We start from the raw sequence: 17,878 nt of genomic DNA on the forward strand, positions 1-17,878 counted from the left end.
AAATTATTATTTTTATTTCTTTAAATTTATAATAAACAATAAGAGTGCATGAACACCATTGCCTCCTCTCTTACCCACTCTTTCCCACTGTACGCCATGCCTCCCATCTATATGGGTATCTTGTTGCAAAGTCCCAACCTGTGCTGATCCTCTCTGTATGCAGTCCCACCTTCCTTCATCTCCCCCTCCCTTGTCCCCTGCACTACTTCCAGATTGGTATCATTTATCTTCCTGACGCTTATTCTATGTCTTCTGGATCCCAGGTCCCTCAGATGATTTAAAACTTTTTCTCACAATCCCTACTTATGTATACCTCTTGCTCAAGGACTTTGCATTGTTCCCTCCTCCCATTTCCTGAGTGATGGGGTGTCTCGCAGCCTCATTTCTGATTTGTTTTATTTAATACTTTGTTTTTGAACCTATTGCTCTTACCTAATATGCCGCAACAGAGAGAACCGTACAAGTTTGCCAGGCAGGGTAAGTTTTTGCTGTGCTAATCGGTGACCGGTGAAGTCCTTGGAGTTTATTGTTCTAATTTACTGTTCCAAACTAGTTCCTGCCAGAAGCAGGAGGTACCCTTTTCATATTCCCTCCTGTATCCCTGCATGTCCTTCTGACAACCTCTGCGGGTTTTAGAGGGTTTTCTATCTTCTGTAAGGAGAGGGGGACTCACAGCTTCTTGGGGGACCACTAGCAGGGGGTGGTGCAAAAAAACTCTGAGGGGTTGAACAACCTGTGCACTGCCCCCCCCCCCAGTCCTAGACACACTTATCTCAAGTACTTCAGAAACTCAGGCTATTTGGGTAGCTGAGGTTTCATAAGCGCCCTGCTTCGTATACCCAACTAAAAAGTGGATTATTATTTTGTTATTTGTACCTGTGCCAGTTCAGGGTAAAGTTAAACACGAATCACCTGTAAAAACGGCAAGAAGGCAGGCAGTGTTCTTCTCTGTATGAAATAATTTGTGTTTTTGAAGGACCGAGCAAACGCGTTGGAGGCCTACACACCAGGTCACGCCTTCCTGCTGGATCCTGCACCGGCCGCTCTTGCGGCAGATCTGTCAACGCGAGTCTTTCCTTACTCTCCACCTAACAATTACAACACACATTAACAAGGCAGAAAATCGGCAGATAATCTAAGTGGGGATTTGCCTTAATGAGGGGGGTTTAGGTGTGGAAGTGTAATCCTTAGTAATTGAGCCGAGGTGAGGCTCTAACCTGAGACGTGTTAAGGTTGAAGGGCAGAAAGATCAGAACCAGCCCTTCTCCCACTGCACAGAGGGTTACAGTAATCCCCGTCTCACCACACACCTTTTTTGGTAATAAAGAGAGATATTTTGTTTGTATCTTGCAAAAGGCAGTGTTGGTCATATGTTATAACTCATGGTGTAAAATGTCTGGGAGTCCGTTCATCAATAGAGTAATTGTGTTGTTTACCCCACACTGCCCCCACCAACCAGCAAACGAATATAGACGATTTAGAGTTGTGTGGTTTAAGCACAAATTTTAAAGTCTGTAATCTTTGGAGTCATTTCCGATGCCGCTTTCCATTCTTCCACTGTGCTGGAGTAATGGTAACAGGTAGTACTTACAACCTATGAAATGGTCAAATGTGGCACAGAGTACTTTAGTAAAGAAGCATCGGCAAAGTTGGCAGATCTCGCTTTTTGGATAGACCTATAGGTTTTGCTAACGCAGATTGTCGATTCTGTGTAAGCACCGGCACAAAAAAGTTGCTATGTTAACAGTTACTTCATTTTATAGGTACCTCCAGTTTCCTTTCACTTTTTTTTTTAATTGACCGATATTAGATTGGGTAATTATTTATCAAAAATAAGATGCTAAGTGCGCAAAAAAGCTTCTGATGTATTAGAGCGTCCGGCAGCAAATGTCAGCTGGTGGCCCCTTCAAAAAAGTGCCCAAAATAGTCAAATGGCTGCTCTGCAAGGGGTGGGGGTGCAACGGAGGTAGGCGGGAATAAGAGAGGAGGAATAAAATAAAGCAGGGTGGGGGAAGACGGGCAAAGTAGCACACAAGGAAGACAGCAACATGGAGCGTGAGGGAGAAACAGACGAGAGAGAGCAGCACACAAGGGAGAGAGCAACATGGGCCAAGAAGGTCAGAGGAGGAGCACAAAAGTGAGAGCAGTACAAGAGGAAGAGAGCATCAAAACAGACACACACACATGGAGTGCGGGGAGAAAATACAAAAAGTAGTTCCCTAAATTTGAGCAGTGGAAGGGTACAAGCCATTCAACCAAAAGGATGGTGAAAAGGCTATTTTCCAGGAGAAGGACAAACAGACGAAGGGGAAGGCAAGGCTTCAAATAAGAGTGACAGACAATAAAAGCCAACAATTGCTAAGGGGCGGGCTGTAGGCACACTGTGACTGTCTGATGAGCCCACAATAGGCATTTCGAAAGTAGACTGCTTGTGCTTTCTGATCAGCAAGATCAAAAAAACAATTTATTAATGAAGGATGACTAGGACAGTTGTCTATTTGCTGTGCTGCCTAAAACTAGGAAAGCTGCAGGCCACTTGTTTGATTGGTGTGATCTTTCGAGGTTAAATAACTTAGCAACTTCATAATCAGAAACAATTTTGTGTGTGATGATATTGATTTGCTGTTTCTATAGCTAACTCAAATAATTATTTTTTAAAGAGATCTTTAAGGCCATATTTCTATGTTTAAGCACATTCTTCTTCCAGACTGCTTTATTGTACACCTGTGTGTGTTATGCAATGTTGCACTGTGATGATGGGTGCTTGAGTATCTTTTGTTTTTTAACCCCTTGCGTGCTCATGCGTCGCTGATTCCCCGCCTGTGCGGGCGAATTAACGAGTGGGCGGAGTTGTGACGGAACCACTCCGTCATGAGCACAGCTCGCCCGTGACTCATGACGGAGTGGTTCCGTCACGAGCATAGCGGCGCCGCGCTCACCCCGCACCCCCCGCGCCGCGGCGGAATTTGCGCCGCGGCGAAGGGGTTAATGGCTTTAGGCGTTTCTAAGATTTAACAAAACAAAATCGTTTATGTAAGGAAGGTTGTGCCTTCTTGTGTGTAATGGGTTCATGCTGTGAGTATAGTTGCCAGTTAAGCAGTATTTATGGGCATAGTCATTCTTCTAATGTTTAATCCACTCTGGGGACAACTGAGACACAAAAATGAATGCCTTTTGCAATAGTTCCTAATTCGATGTTTCTTGTGCGTCACATCTGTGTCACCTTAAAGAAAAGTTATTTCTGTGCCTGATCAGCTTGTACCATCCTAACCACAACCGGCTCATTCGGACGATACGAAACTAGGCCAAAAAATGGCTCAAACTACACACAACCACAAATATTAGTGGCGGATTTTCCAACAGTTGCTGTTCTTGGTGCCTCACCCGAGTGGACCAATTAAAGAGAGGTTTGCTACATTTCTTCAAAGCTCTTAAAACATTCTGTGATCACCATACAGAAAACACTGCGACCTCGCAATAGTATTTGGCATCTGAATGCTAATAAATGACACGAACACTTAATCGAGAATATGCAAAAGGAAACAATTCTTAAAGGCTGGTGGGCAAATAGGAAAATAGCACTCTAGGCATTTCTTCATGGAGGTGCCTTTTGGCAGAAATTAAGGGCGGTCTCCTGGGCCTTTTAAATGTGTCCGTTTTTGCGGGTCAGATGTGGCCCTTGAGCTGACTCCCCTGTCCCACCCCCTACCCTGCACACACCCCCACCCCCTGTATACTTGTGGTGGGTGCGAATGTTATACAACAACAATTGGCATCAATGGATGCTGAATGAAGCCTGCTGCTGGATCTCCATGAGACACCACCGCATTGGGTTTGATCTCTTCCTCAATTATAACGACCAGGATTATCGATATACCATGTATTTCTCATGCGATAATTCGTAATTTATCTACCACTCTATGAAATATATGTTTTGCTGAAAGGAAAGAACAGCCTTAATTGCAGTGCCAGTTAAATGAGGATGAATGAAGACACTGAACAGCTCTGCAGGTCTGGAAACCTACCCAGCCTTAGCAGTGCTTATTTTAGGTAGTAACTAAAATAAATAACCCCACTTGGCGGATTTCCAGCCAGAAGGGTTGCATGGCAAAGATAACTATAAATTCGGATTCAGTTTCTTTTTATGTAATAACTTTTGGCTTTTCATCTGGTAGATGTATTGTAAATGACATTGAACATCTATGCGCACTGCTTTGCTTTTTGTATCCCGAAATGATTAATTTGGGCAATGGAATTCTCACGCATCAAGCATTCTTGACTTCCTCAACTCAAGGTCACGTAAAAGGAAATTGCTTTTCTTCCCACCCGAAGCATTACTTTTTCAAAAGATTTTCCCTCCCCAGGGTGAATACTAGTTCCCCGATGTTGGCTATATTTAGGGATCGTAACCATTGCACTTAATTATTGGAATCAAAACAATGTTGGGATCTAGACTTGTAATTCATGTAATAACTTTCCCAAATAGAAAAAAAATAAAACAGTATTAGAAGTATTTTGTAGTTAACATTATAACTCTCAACAAAACATTGTCTCTTTTCATAGTGGGTAGCGATATTGGACCACAATACATTCTCCCAGTTGTTGGCCTACTTAAACAATAAATGATTCTCTCATTGAATAGATAACCGAAGTTATATCCACTGTGGATACCAATCTTTAACAGTGACTTGTTCTCACAGTGGACATCCACACTAAGTTGTGGCTTTTCTCATACGGGCGGCAACATTAAGAATTGGCTTATTCTTAAAGTGTTCGGAAATTATGTTTCCTCCTCGTTTCTCACACGACATACTAATATTGATGACATATCTGAATAACAACATTTTCTCTCTAAATTCAACCATCGCCTCTTTTCACAGTGGACAGCAATACTGGATCACAAACAATTATCACAGTAGATAAAACAACTAGGTTTTCTACGGTGGGGAAGTGTTTCAGTAAACAGAGTTATCCTCTGTGTGCCTAGTTAACTAATTTTATTACCAATGTGGTTACCACACGTAAGCTGTAGTCTGTTTTCATAGTGGAAAGTCACATTGAATCTCGGCCTGGTCTCACAGTAGAAAGTCGTAGCTTACTCTAGGTTGAACAGGATATTGCCTGGTCAGTTTGGTTGTAGATGGAAGCATTAAATTGGGTTTTTATATACAGTGGCTGGTAGTGATCTGCAGTATAGTCTTACATGAGCAATATTGAACCAGTAAATTATTTACCTGAAAAATACCTTTTAGTCGTATAAAGTTCAACCATCACTTACTCCCAGACTGGACACAATATTGAACTGTAGCCATTTCTCAGTGTATGACCTACTTAATTGATAACCTTTTTTCATAGTGGACAGCAGACACAAACTGTGGTCTACTCATTCAGTAGATAATATTAAATTGTGACCTGATCTCATAGGCCCTCTCCTATCTGGCTGGTGGTAATGCCCTAATCCATGGCCTCAAAGACTCCACGCAGGAAACCCTTAGGAGCATCCTACACACTGCATCACGTCTCATCCACGCCCTGAAGAAATATAATCACACCACCACCACCACCCTGATGGAACGCCATTGGCTCCCCTGGCCAGTCCACACTATCTTTAAACCAGCTACATTGTTTATAAATCCATGCCAACCATCACTCCCGCTTATCTTGGAGAGAAGGTCAGCATTCCTGGTGGTTCTCATCACACCCACAGCCATAACACCATAAGACTGCAGACTAAGAAGTGTAGAAAAGACTGCTGCCTTTTTCCATGTATGCACCCAGGATTTGGAACAACATCCACGTATCCATTAGGACACACTTCTTTAAACAACACTACATCACAAAGCATTAACCGTCCACAACGCAGGTTCCTGTACCATTACCAGTGGCGGCTGGCACGGATCAGGGGTGGTAGGGGGCGGGGGGCAAGGAGGTTGTAAAAAAATAATTATATAATAATAACTTACCTCCTTGCCTCACATCTTTTCTCGTCTTCTCTCTTCGTCGTTGCTCTGCTCCGGACGGAAGCAGGAAGCACCCAGGCTCCCCTGAGCCAGTCACAACACTGCAGTGCAGTGTTGTGATTGGTCTGAGTACCCTGATTCGGCGCTCAGCCAGGAACTGCGAGTCTGGGCATGTTCTCCACCCAGGCTGTAATGCAGCCTGCACGGAGAACATACAAAGTGCGCATGACTGTTTGGCCGGCCCGAGACAACAGGCCAAACTGTCATACACACTAACAGTGCATACCACTCCCCGTGGGTGCCCATTATCCCCTGGCCCCGCCCCTAAGATTCCGGGACGCAAAATAGAACGGGGGGGGGTGACGCTCCTCTGCCACAGCGGAGGAGCCGCCGCTGCACATTACTCACTGCCGTAAAGCTGGTCTTTGACCATGTACAGCACTCCACTGACTCTTGGCTAGGTTCATGCTATAGAAATGCCACATTCATGCAAAGGGTAGTAAATATGAATAGTGGTTTGTTTTCATAATGGATGAAATTCCAACCTACTTTGTTTTCACAGTGAATAGGGACCTGCAACCTGGATTTTGGCTAAGGAAGATCACACACTCAAACCGTAACTCAGTTTCACTCTGGATTACAAGAGAGACAGAGTAACAAACAGTTCCTAGTCAGGATCTTCACAAAAGGCACAACGTAACGCAGGCCTTCCAAAAGCTGAAAAGAAGGCTGCCTAAACACATTTTTCGGAGGCACTTATCTCCTGCCGCATCGGCATTCAAGCCATGCCACAAACAAGCTCACCACGTCTGCATCGGAGAAAAAAAACGCGGCCTCGCCAGTTAAACCAGTTTTCGCTTTGAAACAGGCCGTAAATACCGCAGTGAGATTCCTCTCCGCAACTGAAACGGCCCAGGGAGAACTGGGAGTTGGCTCGCCCCCTCTCAGTCAAGGCGGAAGAATTACTACAAGGTTATTCACATTTCAACCAAACTTCTGACATCAATTAGAGCTTCCTAGAACGTCCATTGTCCTGGTAGCTCTATCCAGGGCGCACTCGGTCGTAAGATTCTGGGGGAGCAGGAAGATTAGGGCAGGATCATTCCTTGAACCAAGCAAAATTGTTTGAAATTGTGGTATTCAGAAACTTACAGACAAGATCAAATGAAACTTCGAAAAATTAGTCACAAATAGGATAGCCAGTAAAAGGGACAAAATCACGTATTTCCTTAGAACGACATAAAAAGTATAAGATGCAAACTGGGTAAGGGGAGTACTCTGCTAGAACTCACAGCACACCCCCATACAGCTCAGCAGTAAGATCTGAAGAAAAATTGAGCACACTGTGATGCGTTATTTTACCTTCTCATAATTTCACTGCGCACTTTTTTTTAGCATATGTCGCTGATTGTAAACAAAATGCATTAACGTGCAGTAATTACATCATATTTAATAGCTCAGTAAGTTGTGTCGCTGCAGAGAACAATACCCACCCTGAGAGTTCGGACACGGTTAGGAACCATGTATTCCATCATTGCTCGTAGAATGAGAGTGATCCTGAGTACCACAGTCTGACACAAACACCATGTATTACAGAGCCTGCCAATAGTAATTGTTCTGTAAGGAATACATCATAAGAAGATAGAATATCACTCTCCCCACCCATCCACCTAGCCCCTTTCTGCCCCGCCCTCCTGATAAACTCTCACATTTCCTCTGCCACTCTTTCCCTTCTCTAGTCCTTAGTTCAAACTCTATCCTTTCCTTCTAAATACTTTTCAATTTATGTGGGATTAACATTTGGCATACACAGCTTAACATCCAATATTGTTTTGAATATATACTGCAACCTTTTTACACTGAACCTGGTTTTGCCATATACTCATGAAAACTCAAATTCTTTCTAAAATTAAAAGAAGCTAGATCAATAACAGTGAGTTAATGCCAGTTATTCAAATACATCAAAAACACTACATAGTAGCCAAAGGAGGTGCTGTTTTAGCAACAAGCAGTTCAGTTAAATACATTACTAGTTTCAAGATTTCGAATAAACTATGTTAATCGTAACCGTTCTATTACAGCTCATAATCACAAAATGTATTACTTTATTGCTTTGACCCCGGAGATTCCTCAGAAACTCCATTTGATTTAAAGGGCTGCATTTTGCAGAAACACAACCTGTGGAAAGAGGAGCGCACCAGATGGTTTCCAAACTCATCTGAATGGCCGACTATATTAAGTTAACCTTGCAGGGTATGGTGGTCCGTGGCCATGTTGGGATAGGGGCTCTCCTCTCAACATGCAGAACTGTTGTAACCACGAGGCTACACGAGAGACTGGAGTGGTTAAACATGTGATTCCAGCTGACAAGGTGGTCATGCTCTTAAATAGCTTAATAGCATTAGCACACTTCTGAACACTGACCTTTTTCGGCAGATAAGAGAAGAGACCTAAAGAGACGCAGTGTTTGTTTTGGATCATTCTGGGGAACCAAATGGGGGGGCTGTGGCTGGAATTGGGGCTTCAAGTATTAGAGTAAGCAAGTCATTAACTAAACATTATCTCTTCCGACAGCAAAGTCAACTTTGAGAAGGAGACAAAGCACGTGAGTGGTCATGGTTTAACCTCATTTTGTCTGTCATGGAGCCACAATTTAAGAAAATTTGTGAACTAGGGGAGTTCAATAACCGAAGAAGGCAGCGTGAAGGTATGCAGCTCCACCACATACTCAATGCCCGTGAAAGTAGGTTGTAATAACAGAACACGCCTTTCTGGCCTCCTAAATGCAGGTGTGCACCTGAAACATGCACTTCCTGGAAAAGGAAAAAGATGGACGAATGGCCTCGACTACACTATGGAAGTGAAGTGCTGAGGTGGATCCTGGGGGAATGAGAAGGTGACTCCTTAAGTACTGCTAAAGTATTATTTTGGATAGTTAGAAGAGGGCCCTGGATCACCCGGAGGCAAACTGTTCATAATATGATAGCCATAAACAGAGAGAAGCTCCCAGCGAAAAGACAGATCCGGTTCAGGTCTCGTTCCAACCAACCCCTGTTAGTGAACAGAGAGTGTAAAAAGGACAAGAAGCACACATGGGCTCCTGTAGGTTGGAGAAGATCATTTATTATATTACCAGGCACTTGTGTGCAAACACGTACAATGAATCCGACTTCTTCCGGGTTTCAACATTCCAGTGGCTATACTAGCAAATACAATAGCTGTGTCAAGAGCGCCTAACACTTTCTAGAGAAATTATGCAGAAATGTACCTCCCCTATTCCATTTTATGTTGGCAGACAGCCACACTGTTCTTCTAACCCAGGCTATGCTAAAAAAAAGTCCAGGTCGCCTTAATCTCCCCAAGTGTGCCCACCTTCAGACAAGACCCTTGGATTCAAAACCTCTATAGCAACAAGGGCAACACTTCCACCCCCTGTCCCTCCCAGGGGGTGAAGTAATCCCTGCTTAGTCTAATCAGCCCTCGGCTCATGCGCGCCGCCCTCTGTCATTGTGCACTAATACCAGAGGTCAGGCAGGAGCACACCATTCAAGTGCCTTATGTATTTTGTTTCACAAAGGGAAACGTCAAAACATTACAAAGGGCAGGTAAAGGCTGTGGCTGGAGCTAATCCCCCTTATGTTCTTTTCAAAGCACTGCACAACGGAACAGTGAAGGGCTACACTGTAATATGTGTTGTTTGATCTACCGAAGGAGCCTCGATTCTGGGGTGCAATGCACTGAAGGGAGGCCGCGAGGCGGATACATCATCGGGGATTTTACTTTCCGCCGCATTCTTTCCTGTGAAGGTTGGCATGGCGGTGATCACAACAGAGCGACATCACAGGCGCATGAGTGTCTCGGAAGCGGCGCGAGGCTTCGTTACAGGAAATGCTTCGCGCGTAGGTGTGACCTCGGACTCACCCGGGCGGCCGGCACCGGGGCTCGCGCGGCGAGGGAGCGGCGCGCGGGACGCACTGCCCGCCAAGAATCAAAGCCCGGTGATGCCCGCACTCTGGCAATAAGAGGATTATGGAGCTTCTGTGAGGACGTTTTGAAGGGTAAAGGGGCGTCTGGTGAATCCCAATTGGAAAATACGTCATCCTGCATGAGTAAATGCAAGCTAACAAGTCAGCACGTGGTGTACTGCTGGAAACACTTTCCCACTGTTTTTTTCCCCTTTTCAAATAAGGATTCCGTCTCCGATTTGCTACATCACTACAAAGGTCATGGCCTGGATCAGGTGCCTTTTTGGTTTCAGTTAACACCAAGTAAAGTCTGGTAACAAGCTCTTATGAAAACAGATAAGGGGCGTAATAATTGCAGCTCACTTTCTAATGAGTGCTTGTAACAAAACAAAAAAAACGTACAAATACGATTTGTAATAACAAATGACAAATGGGTAAATTATGCTACGTCGTTGGCATGGGGACCAATTGAATGGATGGCAAGAAAGACCAAAGTTAATTGGGAATGCATTATCACTGCTCCAAATATGCCCATGAAGCTGTTTTACTAGATCAAACTGCAGCTGTACTTCAAGAATTACGTTGCTCTGGACAAGCAATGTAGTGCCAACAGTGTATTCGTAAATAAGATATAATTCTAATGTCCTACTTGGGCGAATGAGAAACCAGCGAGGAAAGTGATCTTTCAGTGGGGAGGAAACCAGTATAGTGCTGAGCTAAAAATATTTAGGCCTTTGGTTTTGTGCCTAAAATAGGGTACCTCTCCCATTTAGTATCCCTGAAACCCCAGGCAGAGTCACTGAAGTTTACAATATTGCGCCCAGCAAAAGAACTAACTGGTAGGGGTATAAAACCTCCGTTGGAGGTCGTTAAAGTTAAATGTAGACCCCGTCCTATGTATGGCTGTTAGGTCTCTATAGGTAAACTGGGCAGCTGGATAAAAATTACACAATGTAAGTTGTCTAGGATGATCTTCAATTGGCTGATTTAATGCCAAGCACAGATACGTTTACATTTCACTATCTTGCAACAAACCTTGATTCATCAAGCTGCTTGTGCTTTTAGCGTTTCTGTAGACATTCAGGGGAGAACTTGTTAACATCTAATCTTTAGCAAAAACTGCAACCCGTCGTAACCCTAGCCCAAATCCATGGTTTTAATTAGTTTCTAAGGCACCAGGTATGCTGAATATGAGATCAGTTTGGTGCTCAACACACTGCTACTTGAACTTTAAGAGCATTCTGAAACAGCTGCTTGTCAAATCCTTTGGACCTACACTACCCAGTATTTACTTAAGCACAATTGGAAATCCAAACTCTCGAGGTAAAATACAACCATGTAGAAGGGATTAACTCCTTTGAAGATCATGAGAGAATAAGTACCATTGTGCTTTGGGTTATTTGGTGTAGGGGATTGTCATCAAATATAGGAGCAAAAGAATAACTGAGACCTGTAGACTCTGTGGGTATGCACAAGAGACTACTGCACATATGATGCTACACAATACTTCGTATAAACAACACAAATCCTGTCAGTAATCAATCATAAAGATAACCAAGAATTCAAGGTCAAGTAAGGAGAAAATCAACTGCATCAAAGCAACAAAAAAAACCTTGGACTTATAAGAAACCTCTAGAACTCCTTTGTAACGAGGATTATTTAATTCTGTTTTTGGGTAGTCACTTTAGCACTGGGTCATATGTTTTACTCAAATTTATTTGTACAGTCACTTTATCCCTCACATATTCACTACACACAAGCACTTGTGGCACTTTGTTCCCACTATTTGGAGCAACCCTTAATTCATTGTGCATAGATTCTTCCAAGTACTTGTGGTAAAATACAAATAAAAACATATAAAAATACATTCATTGTTTCGATTAACTTATGTCTCCTTGGTTGTGTTTTCTTTTCTCCTTGTTGTTGATTTACTCCTTAACTGACCGTGAATTCTTCTTGGCTATCGTTGTGATGTATTACCAACAGGATTTTTATTATTTATACTAATTGTTAACCAGATCCTGAGATTTACTGCGTTAGAACGTACAGTACCTCAACATAAAAGATGAATCTGTTTAAAACCATCTTCCTGGAGACTGGGAACCCGTCAATACACTAGGTTTCAATACTCCAGCAATCCAGCTAGTTAGTGGCTTCACTAAACTTTAAAAGTAGTTAATAACAGAATGGAAAAATAATGTAAACAATTATATGAATTCCAGTATGATCTACTGTAAGGCATCCCTCAATTTTAACAACAACTATATAAGTTTCTGTATTCTAGAACAGGGGCCAAGGCCTTTCAGCTGCACAATTTTTCTATGATGTTTTATTGTTCATGTTTCGTGTGTATGTGTGCAGCATATTTTAAATGATGCATATAATAATTAATTTTATTATTAATGGTTTACATATACCAATTAATACAGACTCATTTTAATTGGATGAGCTTATTTTAACCGTTTGAGTCTCTAGCACAATGTTTAAAAATAGCTAATACAAAGGTGCTAAGAAAACGAGGACTGACAATTTGGTCTTGGATAGCAGAAAATTCTAAAATATTTACAAACAGGCCTGTAACAAGCACATTGGTTTTGCATCAAATGTTGTACTAGGGCTAATAGTTGAAGCATAATACATTCTTGCCAGAACTTGTTTGATACTTAAAGGTGTCAAACATGTCCCAAATGTCACACTAAGTCACTTGATACATTTTACCAATGGAAAAATGCCTACAACAAATAGCTTTTGGGCTCGGAGCTATTTCATGTTCTTAATCAAGGCTTTAAGTGGGCTAGGTCCCTTGGGGCCTCAGCCCTAGAAGTAGTTAAAATGGATTTTGAAACTGGTCCCTATCGGGACCCAAACACAGGGTTGGACTGGAACAGAAAAAAGGCCCAGTCAACATAATAAAAGTCGTCCCCATTATCGAATCAGATAGCTAAGGGGAAAAAAAAAACAGTATGTCAGATTTGCAAATAGGGCAACTTTGAACTTGTAAAGACAAGAAAAGATGTTTTGGAAGGTTTGGGACATTGCATGCCTTTGTGCCCGCTACATGCTATGTTTATCGTAATATCATGGAAATCAAGAGCAGAAATCGGCTCACTAGAGTATAAAAAAGGCCCACAGACCTCCAAAATACCGGCCCACACCGACTGGACCAGCCCCTCGGGCACTGCCTGATTGCCCTATAGGCCAATCCGATCCTGCCCATACAGATGTTCTTTAGAAGTGAAAAAATGACCAATTTCACAACTACAGTATCTTTTCAAGCATTTTCAATGCAATGGGTCTCGCATTTGCGAGAGTTTAAGCTATTGGCATTTTAAATAACAATGCCTTTTATGTGTTTTTAAAAGCAACACATATAAAAAAGGCATTGTTGTTTCGAATGCTAATACCTCAAACTCGCGCAAATGCGAGACCACTTAAATAGTGGCCGCAACCCTTTATTTAGACGCTGCTCACCGCATTCAGGTTACAGTGAGCAGCATCTATAGAAAAGGGCACGGCCAGCATTACAGTGAAAGCGTGGTATGGGGCTCATTCACCCAAAAATAAATAAAATAAAGAAAGATTCTGTAGTGCGGCCACTAAAGTGGAAGCGGACTGCGCTTTAAACTAAATAAATAAGCGTGGCCGCTATAGTTAAAGCGGACCGCTCTGTACAATAAATAAATACATTACAAAATAACAATATAAAAGCTGTTGGTGTGCTGCGACATCGTGGGTGGAGTAGGGGGAAGAACATTAAAGAAAATAGTGCTCACTGACTACATAAAACAGACCATGTAACAATACAACAAAAAAGTCCAGTTCTTATGGGAGGTTACAAATGCACACAAGGCGTTACCAAAGAGAGACTACTAAGCCTATACACGAATAAAAATAAACGATTTTGAAAGGACAGTAACAGGAGCCAACTGAAAAGATGGGTGGGAAATGGTCGGAGCTTCAATCCCACACCTCAATACAGCATGCCTCGCAGAGCAGCGCTGGCGCTGCCCAGGCTCAACCTAAAAATGATTGCCCAAAACATTAAGGTAAGCCATATCAGTAACTTAGCTCCTGTTTAGATTTCATGTTTTACTTAATTTACTTCCTTAAGTGCTACTTTTTCCAGAAGACTGTCTTTCCTTAGTTTTTTAATGCAGAGTATTAATCTTTTGTTGTGCGTACTGTGGACTGGGTCATCTGTAGGTTTCTATGTGAGCTAAGGTTGAGGGTGTTTCTAACAGGCCACAATTAGGAACTATGGAGTGGAGGCTGAAGGCAGTGCGAGATTCTCACGGTGCTGTCAGTCAGTCTTAAAGGTGTTCCGAATAAATGCACGTTCAATCATTGGATTCTTCCCATTGCAATGGTGACATGTGCTACTTCTAATTGGAAGTATACGTGAAAACGTGTGAAGGAAGTACAACGCTGTTGAAAGAAAATGACAGGTGTATGTGTGGGGGTGAAGTGTTGGAGATGCAAGGCAGTACATGCAAAAGAAGAGTGTGTGGAAGAGGAAACTGATTAGATGTGAAATATGCAGATGGAGGATTTCACAAAGATGCGGGGAGAAAAAGAGTGCAAGTGATTTACAGAGAGGCTGCGGAGGAAAGTGGTGTGAAGGGGAGAACAGGAGTGACTGTTGCACTCTGAAGACCATAACTCCTTACACAGACCTCACTCTCATATTTTCAGAATCGAAGCATTTTCAATTCTAATTTGTCGTAACAATTATAATTGTTACTCAGATATCTGATAACAAGCACTGACAAGGTCAGTAGGTCTGGCATATTTTACACTATGTCTGTTATTGTGCGTGATATGCCCAGATGCATTAACAGAGGGCTCGGAGAGAGGCACCCAAACACAATTCAGGGGGTACGGTGTGTGGCACACAGGATGAATAGCTTACATCTTTTAAACCACACCCTTAATTATATAGACCACGTCTCCTGGGAAAAATCCGCCATACCTCTAGCCACGCCCCTTTTAGGGACCCCCTCCCCCTTCCCCCATTTCTCATCACACAAAGCCCTGTTCTTAGCAGACCAGTGTCCGGTGCACATGTGAAAATACTACTGGACTGACCTGGCAACTACATATGGTCATATTTAACTTCCCTGTTTTGATCGTGAAAGGTATTTTGTTTGAGGAAATTCAGGAGTTACTCGCACCTAGATCACAAAAACTCTGTTTGAATCGATGTTCAGTTTGCTGATGGCAAGAATGGATCTGTCATTAAGATAAATCGTTTGCCCTTTTGGAGATGAGAAAGAGAGGAGCATCGCAACCCACGTGGTCTTTATCCAGACATCAGACAAACAATCGTTTCAAAGAATCGTGCACGACAGATACTTAAATATGCGTAGTAAAGCTTTGTATCTAATAAGGCATGCGGACGCAGCAAAATATGTAGAAAATGCCGATACAATTCCACACCTGTAAAATGAGTGTGGATTTGAAAGGTTAAGGAACAGAGTAAAGAAGTAATAACTTAGACAGAGTGATGTGGTCGAACTGCTGGCTCGCTTTTAGACTGAGTGCATATTCAAACAGTAACATGACAGCGAGAGAGGAGCACCGGGTTTGCAGATAGTAGATTGTAAACACTGTTAATGGTCACACACCGAGTGTCAAAACAACAGCAGGACGTCAAGACAAACACAAGCCAGTGGGTGAATAAACACTGCAGTGGATACAGGAAAGTAGAGTTTAGCTAACTGCAGTGCCCAGCGCTATACCACCGTGCACACAGGCATGCACAAATCTAAACCAAGTTGGAGACATTTTTTTCCAAAAACAGATCGTTGTACCAGTTCCAAAAGTTTATTGAACTACACTACCTTCCATCTTGCAAACAGCTGAATATTCAATTGTCACCACAGTCCTGCACGATTTTAATTTACTGTACAATAAAAAAGCATGTCAGCTTCCAAGCGACAACTGCAGATGAAAGCGAGTACATCGTCTGAATCACCCGGTGCTGGTGCCAGCAGCAGAGCCACCGACTCACCCACGCCCTACCGAGCCCTGGATACTCATCAGCACCTCCCCGGGCTCCCCAGCACCCTCCCGGTCTGCACAGGATGCTGCTGTCATCGGACGAGGGGGCTGCGCGGGGACCACGGCGAGGTCATTGTAAAACGTATGTACAGCAGATTCTTATTTTCACCCAGTCCTCCCAACCTCCTACCCCCACTCCATAGGAGTACTGGAAACAGCTGTTCTGCAGAAGAGAGTTTGGAGATGGGGGAGGGGCCCCAGATGTTGGCACCCTCGCTACAGCCTAGTATTAGAGGAGCCTGTCCTAAATTACACAAACTCTCCTGAAAAAAACACTGAATTTTGAGCAAAAATGCAAACGAATATATCGTCGGGATACAACCATCAAGGTATAAAAGGTAATCGCATCAAACTGCAACCCGACATGCAAACGAAGTGCACAATTTAGAAACACCTTCGCGCAATTGATTTCAGTGTCAAATAAAGGAAACGTATTGGCAGCGTTCACTGTGTCTCAGAAGGTAAAACAAGCCAGCCGGTCAAAACACCAACTTTCTGTCAACCCCTTCCTCTTCGCATTGTAATTCTACAGAACCTGGGCTGGGACCCTCTTATAAGCGCAATGTACCAAGCACAACACGTAGAGGAGAGCTCAGGTAATGTGGTGTTGCAGCGTAAGATAAACAAGAGGTGCTTATTTATTTAACGTAGCATTCCTTTTTCCTGAAGAAGCAGAACCCTGAATTAGTAGACCCTCGGCACAGTCACGCATACACAGTATTAAGCCACAAAATATTGCAATTGTGTCCTCCACCTTCCAGCCATCTACAAAACAGCAGGGCTCATGAGTGACATATCCACATGATCCGCAGCCTGCAGGGAGGGGCGGCACCGGCGAATGCGAACGGGCCCGCGTGCTGCAGTACTCACCGAGAACCTGTCTATGTCGGTGGCGGCCATGGTGAGCTGGAGCACGCACTGCCTGCTGCTGCTACTGCCGCTACTGCCCGCTCCTCCTCCCGGGATAGATGCAATCCCCGCTGCTGCCCCAGACTCTGTTCAGTCCGTCCAAGATGGCTGCCCGGCTTCCTGGAACAGACCAATTTCTCTCCGAGGGATAGAGAAAGATACTTTGGAAATGAGGAAATCTTGTCTTCACCTGCTCACTTTAGAAATAAAACAGTCTTCATCACTGACGATAATGTTATCATATCGAGGTTATTCGGAAGGCTGCACAACTAGTGGATAGCTTTGGTATGAGCTGAGCAATGGTTCCGTCCCCTCGTCATGCCGGGAGATGTAGTATTTGAATGCCTCTGTGGTTCCTGTCATTTTTTTCAATGAAAGCATAGGAAATTTAACCCATGCCTGCCACGTCTGCAGATTTGCGTCTATATTTTTCTAAAATATCACGATTGATGTTACATTTAATGAATGTCAAATGTTAATGGGAAGCTAAGAAGGCCGCCGTTCTTCATTCGATATCTTTATGCTGGGAATTCTTAAACATGTGCGCAAATGATGATTAATTCCAGGGATATTCATTAGCTGATGATGATAATGATAATGAGTACTATTATTATTATTGTTATACTTTATTTTGGTTGTAGTCTGTACTAACAAGTATAGCCCATTGTACAAATTATAAAATGTAAAAATATCTTTGATATATCGTACAATTCCGGACAGAAATCATTTACAAAGTTTGTATGTAATTTTGGTAACAGAGCATTGACCAGGTTATCCTGTAGCTGGAAGTGTTATTCCCCACCTGAAACTACTTTAAAGTCCTTTCCATTTTTGTGCCCAACCCACATGATTGCACTGGTCACCACAGTAAAGCTACTCCTATGCTATTTACATAGGCCAGCCGGTCTAGACAGTCACTTGGCTAGAACCACGTCTCCCACCTCATATTTGAACTTGGGCAGGGTAACAACATTTCTTCAGATT

At 43.1% G+C, this 17,878-nt stretch overlaps 1 protein-coding gene across 3 annotated transcripts in view; it reads right to left on the reverse strand.

The window, feature by feature from the left end:
- Window positions 1-17,161, reverse strand: part of SEPTIN8 (septin 8) — a 311,451-nt gene extending 294,290 nt beyond the window's left edge. For 2 of the 3 annotated variants that reach the window (XM_085618055.1, XM_085618056.1), the window contains exon 1: window positions 16,856-17,136. In XM_085618055.1, coding sequence (XP_085474181.1) covers window positions 16,856-16,885 — 30 coding nt within the window. In that variant the 5' untranslated portion in view covers window positions 16,886-17,136. Of the gene's footprint in view, window positions 1-16,855 lie in introns of all 3 variants that reach the window. The other variant, XM_085618057.1, reaches the window with a different exon arrangement.
- Between the last annotated feature and the right edge of the window lie 717 nt (window positions 17,162-17,878).

The sequence above is a fragment of the Triturus cristatus genome, chromosome 7 (genome assembly GCF_964204655.1).
Source record: "Triturus cristatus chromosome 7, aTriCri1.1, whole genome shotgun sequence".
NCBI classification, from domain to species: Eukaryota; Metazoa; Chordata; class Amphibia; order Caudata; family Salamandridae; genus Triturus; species Triturus cristatus.